General features: G+C 36.0%; 3 protein-coding genes across 6 annotated transcripts; 1 reads left to right on the top strand and 2 right to left on the bottom strand.

Moving 5' to 3' along the window:
* Positions 1 to 1459: 1459 nt before the first annotated feature.
* LOC112421911 (uncharacterized) lies at positions 1460 to 3089 on the bottom strand. Its single transcript, XM_039834391.1, has 3 exons — positions 2378 to 3089; positions 2033 to 2289; positions 1460 to 1963 (listed from the first exon to the last, which is right to left on the bottom strand). The coding sequence occupies exons 1-3, from the start codon at positions 3087 to 3089 to the stop codon at positions 1460 to 1462; spliced, it is 1473 nt and encodes a 490-aa protein (XP_039690325.1).
* A 1356-nt stretch (positions 3090 to 4445) lies between these two features.
* Positions 4446 to 5655, top strand: LOC11410589 (uncharacterized). Of its 4 annotated transcripts, none has more exons than XM_003611613.3 (3): positions 4446 to 4914; positions 5027 to 5179; positions 5402 to 5655. In XM_003611613.3, exons 1-3 carry the CDS (start codon positions 4576 to 4578, stop codon positions 5441 to 5443), a joined length of 534 nt encoding a protein of 177 aa, XP_003611661.1. In that variant the 5' UTR covers positions 4446 to 4575; the 3' UTR covers positions 5444 to 5655. The 4 variants fall into 4 exon arrangements, with proteins under 4 accessions (XP_003611661.1, XP_003611662.2, XP_013453487.1 ...); XM_003611614.4 differs by having other exon boundaries at positions 4477 to 4914; positions 5399 to 5642; XM_013598033.3 differs by having other exon boundaries at positions 4480 to 4914; positions 5027 to 5187; positions 5399 to 5642.
* Positions 5656 to 5723: 68 nt separating this feature from the next.
* On the bottom strand, positions 5724 to 7567 carry LOC11410588 (cytochrome P450 81E8-like). The gene is made up of 2 exons (XM_003611612.4): positions 6634 to 7567; positions 5724 to 6496 (listed from the first exon to the last, which is right to left on the bottom strand). The coding sequence occupies exons 1-2, from the start codon at positions 7507 to 7509 to the stop codon at positions 5885 to 5887; spliced, it is 1488 nt and encodes a 495-aa protein (XP_003611660.3). The 5' UTR covers positions 7510 to 7567; the 3' UTR covers positions 5724 to 5884.
* Positions 7568 to 8543: the final 976 nt, after the last annotated feature.

Here is an 8543-nt window from a genome sequence, read left to right as displayed (position 1 = left end):
TGAAATTGAAAATACTTAAAATTTGATAATAACAATTTAGACTTTAACCACACTTTACTTTGAGTTGAGGGAAGTGAATGTTTGCACAAATTGATTTGTAATGAAGGAGCACCTTTAGATGCTGGCTTGAAGATCTGGACTCACTGCTGACCTTAGCTTTGTAGTACTTTTTTAATGAGAAATAATATTTGAATAACCATTTTTAAATGATTTTTGTGACAACTTTCTCTCTCATACTTTCATTGTACTTTTATTCTCTCTCTTTCTTTTTATTTCTCTATTGTTATTATCCAATAAGAAGAGAGGAAAAAAGGTAGTCACTAAAATTGTTTGATTTTGGTTGTCAAAATATCATTCCTCTAAAAAAAATATTATAATTAGATTTAGACCTCAGTTTTTTTTTTTCTTTCTTCTTTTGTGTATTTAACTTTTTGTCAAATCCATTAACCACAAAAAAGATTAGAACATAATAGAATATTATATAAAAAATGGCTATCATGTAAATGAGACGCCTATTCTTTCATTATGGAACTTTTTTTTAGGTAATTCAGTGATTAGACACATATCTTATTAATTACAGAGAAGTAGAGAATCTCATCAAATTTGAATTCATACTTCTATATATCAACAACGTTTTTGCAGCTACCAAACTACCAATGGAATTGTACTCATGCTATTGTAAAACTTTATTTGAAGCTTTTTACTTTTAAAGAATTGCTATTTGTTGTGAATATATATAAGAAAGAAAAGAATAAATAAAAATAGGACATTTGACCATCAAATCCTAGCCATATATGGAAGAGTGTTGGATATTATTTTTATGTGTTGTGTTCTAGATTGGTGACGCACATGAAACTCAAGTATATCGTTGAACCAGTCACGACTAATGGATCAAGTCAGCATACCTTGAATCCTTTCTTCTCTTCAAAATTTCTCCCGCGAGTAACCAAAGACAAAGTTTGACATTGATGGCACACCGCTCTATAAAAAGTTCAATTCATCACACATGCATTGGAGAGAGTATGAGTATCTATCCTTCCAATACCTCTCCGTCTTGCTCTCTTACTTGATTTTTTTTTTCTGACCCTTTACTTAAAAAAAAATACAGGTCTGACCCTCTTTTGAATTTTTTTTTCAAAATGACCCACTTTTGGTTTTTTTTTTTTTTTTTTGTCTTATTCGCCGTTCCCGCCATCTGAAACGGCGGGATTGGCCGGCGTTCTGACAGCCGTCGCGTCAGGCGGTGCGTTTTTTTTTTAAATTTTTTTTTCATTCCCGCCATTTGGACTAGCGGGACCCAATTTATATTTTTTTTTTCGTTTTTTCTTTTTTTTGGCAGCATTGTTTTACATTTTTTTTTTTGAACAAATAGCATTTTTTTACATTAAAACACAACAAATAATAATGATAGATAAAAATATATTAATTTATTTGAACACATAATACATAACATTATTAACTACCGATTATTTAAACTCGGACAATTTCTCCTAATATGACCGGTATGCCGACACAACCCACACCGTCTCGGTGTCGGAGTCCTCTCCACCACCTCCTCGTCCATTTCAGTCCTTATGCGGGTACTATTGGGTCGACCTTTCTTTAGTCTTCGCATGTTTGGATTATGGCAAAGCACGGGACCGTCGTATGGAAGCCAATAACTCTTGTCGTGGACTACTTTGAAGGCTGTGTTGTAGATGGAGTAAACACTCTCGTTTTTGAACACAGGTGGAATAAGGGTTGTGTAGTCATGGCGAAATGAAGAACACGCGGCTATGACATGAGAACATGGAAAATGTAAAGCTTGAAATTTCCCACAATCACACCACCCCGCTCGTAGGTCCACTTTGAAAGTTCCCATTGGCCTTCCCTCCCTGTAGTTGATGGTCTCACGGACTGAGAAGGTATACCTTTCTCGGTCAAACTGTTCGACATGATGGGTGTTGGACTTAACAATGTCATCCTGAATCGCATTTTGGCAATATTCACTGAACAAATCTCCGGAACCTACCCTTGCAAACGCTTTTTAAGCCCTATCAGCAAAGAGACATGACAGCCTATAGTAGGTTGATTGAACTATAGGTGTAACAGGTAGGTTGCGTGTTCCCTTAAACACAGAGTTCCACGACTCAACGATGTTGCTTGTCATGTGGCCCCATCGTCGACCCTCATCATATGCTTGAGTCCACTTTTCTTTCGGAATATTGTCCACCCAATCTAATGCACGCTGATTTGCCTCCTGGATTACACCACGATAGTAATTGAACAAGGGTACGTTTAGGGCATATCCTGCATGTTAAGAAAAAACAATTAGTTAGATAGTGAACCTATTTAATAATAGCACGATATAAAAAAAACTGTAACATAATATTCTTACCCATATTATTGACAACATCCTTAAGATCTCCATCCTTGATTGTCCTCATGAAATTCTGCTTAATGTGTCGAATGCAGTACACATGAGCTGAACCAGTTGCTTGCCAACCATTCCTTGGGTCATTGAATGCGCTTTTAATTGATTCATGTCTGTCGGAGACCATGCAGACAGATATTCCCTTTGTGACGTGCCTTCTTAGATTTTTCAAAAAAAAACTCCAGCCCTCCTTTGTCTCACCTTCGACAAGTGCAAAGGCGATTGGAATCGTTTTGTTGTTTCCACCTTGTGCTACCGCAAGCAACAATGTTCCTTTGTACTTGCCATACAACCACGTCCCGTCGACATGGACAACTGGTTTGCAATACTTAAACCCATGGATGCATGGATCGAAGGCCCAAAATAGACGATGAAATTGTGTCTCTCCATTCTCGCCAATTTGCATTTTTAAATCGAAGACGGTCCCTGGCATTGTCTCCTTCATCACATTCAACCATTGCGGAAGATCATTATATGATTCCTCCCATTTGCCGTAAATAGATTCGATGGCAGCGTTCTTTGCTAACCACGCCTTTCGATACGTGGTTGTGTAGTTAAACTTTTCTTTAATGTGCGCAATGATCAATTTTGGCGTTACCGAGGCATCCGCATGCACAAGTGTTTTGATGCTTTGGCTTATAAGCTTGTAGTTGAGCTTGCGATGATCCTGCGACATTAAAGTCGATGTGCAATTGTGTGGCTTTATAGAGAAGTATTATTGTCAAACCCAAGGCAAGCATGTGCAAGAATTTTACCAGGATTGTCACGTGACTATCCTGCAGTGCCAGAAACTTATACGGTGCCAGATGAAAATATGTGGTCAAAAACACTTCCACCATATAACCAATTCATGACACCTCCACCCACTAACTTTGACCAAACCTTTAACCCATCCACCAACTACAACTACAACCAACCTTACCAATCACCGCCACAACCCACAAACCAAATCTTACATAACACCCCAATCCCATATCCAAGCTATTCTCAACAAAGTCATCATGGAGAAAGCTCTCGAATATCAAACTATTCATTTGATGATTTCAATCCAACTCAACACACCACACAAACTAGTTATCCAGACCAATCACAATACTCCTCGTTCAACCTACCAACCCCTCCACACTTTGTAAACTACCCCCAAACAAGCTACGCACCTCAATGACCAAATTCACAAACTAATACCATAGAAAATCTGGCAGCAGGGTTTAATGACGATGACTTCGTTAATGAAATCTGGACCAACTCAGCTTCACAAGTGCAAAATGAAGTCGCTATGGAAACTAATGATGATGTTGAAATTCTTGACGAGGATGTGGAACAGGAAGAACACGAGGAAGAGCAAGAGCAAAACCAACGACCCGTACGAAATAAAAAAGATAAATTATGTGCTACGGGAGGTCATAGTTTACATTGGCGTAATTGGTTTCCGCGGAGAAAGTAGTTTTTGTTTTTATTTCTTATGAATAAAATAATTAGTGTTTTTAAATATATTATCATTATCATTACTATATTTTTATTTATAATTATTATTTATCATTACTATAATTTGAAAAAAAGAAAAAACGAAAGAAAAAAAAATTGGGTCCCGCCAGTCCAAATGGCGGGAATGAAAAAAAAAAAATGCACCGCCTGACGCGAAGGCTGTCAGACCGCCGGCCAGTCCTGCCGTTTCAGATGGCGGGAACGGCGAATAAGACAAAAAAAAAAAAATTAAAAGTGGGTCATTTTGAAAAAAAATTTCAAAAGGGGATCGGACCTGAATTTTTTTTTAAATAAAGGGTCAAAAAAAAAATTCCTCTTACTAATGTGAGCGTATTGTTTACATGTACCCAACTTACATTTCTACAGTTGATGCTCGACAAACGCTATCATTCTAAACACTATAGATCATGTTGACATTCTTGGATTTCTTGTTACAAAATTATTTTTTTAACCACAAGCATTTTCTATTTTATTTAACCACCATGTTATCCTTTTACCAACAATAACCAGTTACATATACGAAATCCATAGTTTCAACGCCCATAGTTTTGTTTAAGTTTCCTACTCAACTAATCAGCTAATACTATTATTTTGTCACTTTCTCCCTCTATAAATTCTAGTACTAATCCTCCAACACCACTTTGGCCTCATTCAGTATAGACCCAAAAAACAACATCATGGTAGGACACTTGAAAACTACTACAAAACCAAGTCGAAGTGACGAGGTTTTGAACACCGAGGAACAAATCAAGATCACTAATCAAATCAAAGCTCAATTTGATGCTTTAACACCAAAACGACCCATCAAACCCAACAGAAGCGAACCTGAAACACAACAAAACCTCGTTGACTCCACTTTTCCTTCACACAACATACAAGAGCTTGAAAAACTTCAATCTCTTCAATCAAATTCTCAAACTATACTTTCCTCAAAGGGATTAGTGGATACACAAGATGAGTTTGTGGAAACAAAGTATTACCAAGAGTTGTTGTCAATTGATAAACAACATCACACGGTTCGTGGTTTTACTCTGTTTCTATATTTATATTTATGCCCTCTTTTTTCGTTTTTTAATATTTTTTTGCAATTTTTGGTTTTTAGTTTTTTTGTTGTTGAAATGAAAATAGACAGGAAGTGGGTTTATAAAAGCGGTTAAAGATGGAGATGAAGGTGAATATGGGATTCAGTTACCTGCAAGCCACGGTGAAACCCAATTTAGAGGTTATAAAAGCAACCCTGCCACAAATGACTGGGTTCCCAACCTTAATCATCAACATATGGTATAGTGGTATATTAATAGCCCTGCCCTATTAGTTATTATATACGGACACGGACACGACACGGACACAACTAATAATTTGAAAAAATCATATAATTTAATCTAACTACAAGTGTCGGTGTCGTGTCGGACACCGGGACACGTATAATCTAAGGAGTGTCAGTGCTTTATATTATTGAATCAAATCAAATCATACATATGATGAGTTGTGATTTGTTAGCAGGACTATGTGTCGTCTAAGCCTAATAGGAGCGAGAGCACCTAGATCTTGCTGGATAAAACGGACTCTCTTGAATCATGCTTGTTTGTATGTTTGTTCATTTGGTGTTTGTAAGAGACGGTCACTGTGTTTGGTGGGACTACAGTTTTTGTTGTAGCGACGGAACTTGTTGTCCGGTTGCTTATCTCTGTATAAATTATGTTTATATGTTATGTTGAATCTTTAAAGGAGTTTCATAGTGCTACAATTTTTCGTGATGTCATTGCCTTAATTTTCAACGCCTAAAATGCTTATAATTGATATCATTGCCGTAACATCTTGTATAGATCTAGAAAAGCTTCTTCAGCTTTTGAAAGTATTTATTTTTCAATAAATAAAAAATAAACAATGGAATAGCGTAGTACACACCAAATAATATTTTTTCAACTTCTACAACATTATTCATAAGGTTCTTATCAATTTGAATCTTTAGCAAACACACAATTATTAAGAGAAAAGCTTATTGATTATTGGACGAGCTTTGCATTGTGCCTCCAATGGAATGGCCATAGGCAACAGAGTTCCACGTCCTTCAGTCATATCAACTCCTTCCTTGCCAATCCTTTTCCATTCAAAGCATTGAATCAAAGATCCCAAAGTCAAGCTCAAAGTTCTCAGGGCTAAGCCCGACCCAGGACAAGCCCTCCTCCCCATCCCAAAAGGAATAAACCCATGTTTGTCTCCTTGATGACCATCCTCAAACCTCTCGGGCTTAAAGCTCATAGGGTCAGCCCACAAATTAGGGTCTCTATGAATAGCCCAAGCATTCACCATCAACATGGTGTTTTGAGGCACATCATAGCCTCCTACAGTGCAAGCTTTAGTTGATAAATGTGGTAACAACATTGGTGCTGCTGGATGCAACCGTAAAGTCTCAGAGATAATATTTTGAAGGTACTTTAATTTGGTAGCTTCAACTTCCTCAATTAAGTGCTCTTGTCCAATGTGATTATCCAATTCAATCTTTTCTTTTTCTACTACCTCTGGATGGTTTAACAAATTAGACATAGCCCATTCTAATGTTGTAGCAGAGGTTTCTGTTCCAGCAAATATCAATGACTGCAAAACAAACAAGAAACATTCTATGTAATTATATGATAATGCTTAATTATTATTGAATATCCACATCATTTTTTTAACTTTAATAAAAAAATTGATTATTTAAAAGGACTAAAGAGTAATGATAAGTGACTAACCATAATAAGCCCTTTGATAATTTGGTCGCTGTAATAATCAGGTTGTGATTCTTGTAAGGAAAGTAGGTGATCAATCATGGTATTCTTATTTTCCTTTCTATTATTACGATTATCATCAAGAAGTCCTTGGAAAAGTGCATCCATCTTCTCCCCAACCATTTTTATCTTCTTATGGTAACCACTAAAATCAAACCATCTAAATAAAGGAATAAAATCACCTAGGTTAGACCCTAACCCAAACTGTTGCACCTCATTCATGACATCTCTAAAATTTTTTGCATCATGAGATTCATTCCCATAAAAACGTTTTCCACAAACCATTCTCATGATTATGTTAAATGTTAGCTCAGCAAACAAGGGTCTAAGCTCAACTTTTGTGAAATCTTTGTGAGAATTCTCACTAAGCTTTTGAATCAATCTCATATTCTCGTCTTTTCGGATTTCGGAAAAGGAGTTGAGACGATGAGTGGAGAGTATTTCAATCGAGCTTATACGACGTAAGTTGCGCCAATGATCTCCATAGGACGAGGTAATAATGTTTGTATTGTTGAAGCCAAGATACTTGGTTTTGATAGAGGTTAAACGGTTTGCGAAAATTACGTCGTTTTTGGTGAAACATTCTTCAGCAATGGATGCTGATGAAACAACAGCTACAAATTGAGACCCGAATTTAAGTGTGAAAATTGGACCGTATTTTTGGGATAGGTCATGAAAGTAGCGGTGAATTGGTTGTTTAAGTAGATGGAGGTTGCCAATTATGGGAAAAGAAGGTGGGCATGGTGGAAGTTTTTTGAATCTTCTGGAGAAGAATAGTAGTTTTATAGTGATTAGCAAAATGAAAGAGAAAATGATGTAGAGAAGGAAGTTTTGTTCCATGTTTAGAGTTGAAGTATTTGTTGGTGATGAATTTTGAGACAAATAAGACCATGAATGCATGTGTCTATATAGGGTCTCAAAGTTTATGAAAATTATATATATCGTGGTAGCGACTAGCGATTATTCCCATACTAAAAATCTAGAAGTTGTTGATACTACTATTACTTTCTTTGATTTTGATTTGAGGATCAGGCAGAAATAATACTTGAATTTTATTCAAAATACTTATTTTACGTGTAAAAAGAGGTTTAATGAACTACGATTTTAATGGTAGGAATGTTTTGAAATCTTCTAAGGTCAACATTCTACTAACTTTCAAGTTGGACCCGACACATCTATATCAAACAAAAATTTGGACCCGACACATAATGGAAATTTCTTTTGATCCTAATATTTATGAATAAAAGTCGAATTTCATTTCCTCAACCGAAAAATAAATAGATAATTCTCATGATTTACAAGACTCATACATGTGCATATCAGCCAACTGTTCAAGACTTAGCGGTAAAAAAACTTTGTAATTTTAAAATCAAACTTTGTGAAATATATATATTTCAAAAAATTAATGTATTTAAGGTTTTTCGAGACCTATTTAAAATAATAAATGAGTGTGTAAATAATTTTTCTGAAAGTCTTAATGTCATTCTCTCCGGTGTCAATTTATACGGTAAATTTAACTAAAAATTATTGCTCAGAATTGATAGTACTTTAGATTTTGGAATGGGGTAGTGCTATTCCTCGCGAAACATATCATCACGAACATTTCACGAAGTGCTGCCACCATTAAATTTATATTTGGCTAGGAGCATGCGTGGTTGGATTAAAAACAATAGGTTTAATTGCACTTTTGGACCCCTATCTTTCCAAAAGTTGCGGTTATGGCCCCTAACTAATTTAAATACAAAACAACCCCCTATGTTTTGATTTTTTGACAGTTTTGAACCCCCAGTCCATTAGTGAGGTGCCACGTGGCCCCCTAAATAATACACGTGGCACATCACTAATGGACTGGGGGTCCAAAACTGCCAAAGAAT

The sequence above is a fragment of the Medicago truncatula genome, chromosome 5 (genome assembly GCF_003473485.1).
Source record: "Medicago truncatula cultivar Jemalong A17 chromosome 5, MtrunA17r5.0-ANR, whole genome shotgun sequence".
NCBI lineage: Eukaryota > Viridiplantae > Streptophyta > Magnoliopsida > Fabales > Fabaceae > Medicago > Medicago truncatula.
The sequence above is the reverse complement of the archived record's forward strand: the minus strand, read 5'-3'. Positions and strand labels throughout refer to the sequence as shown.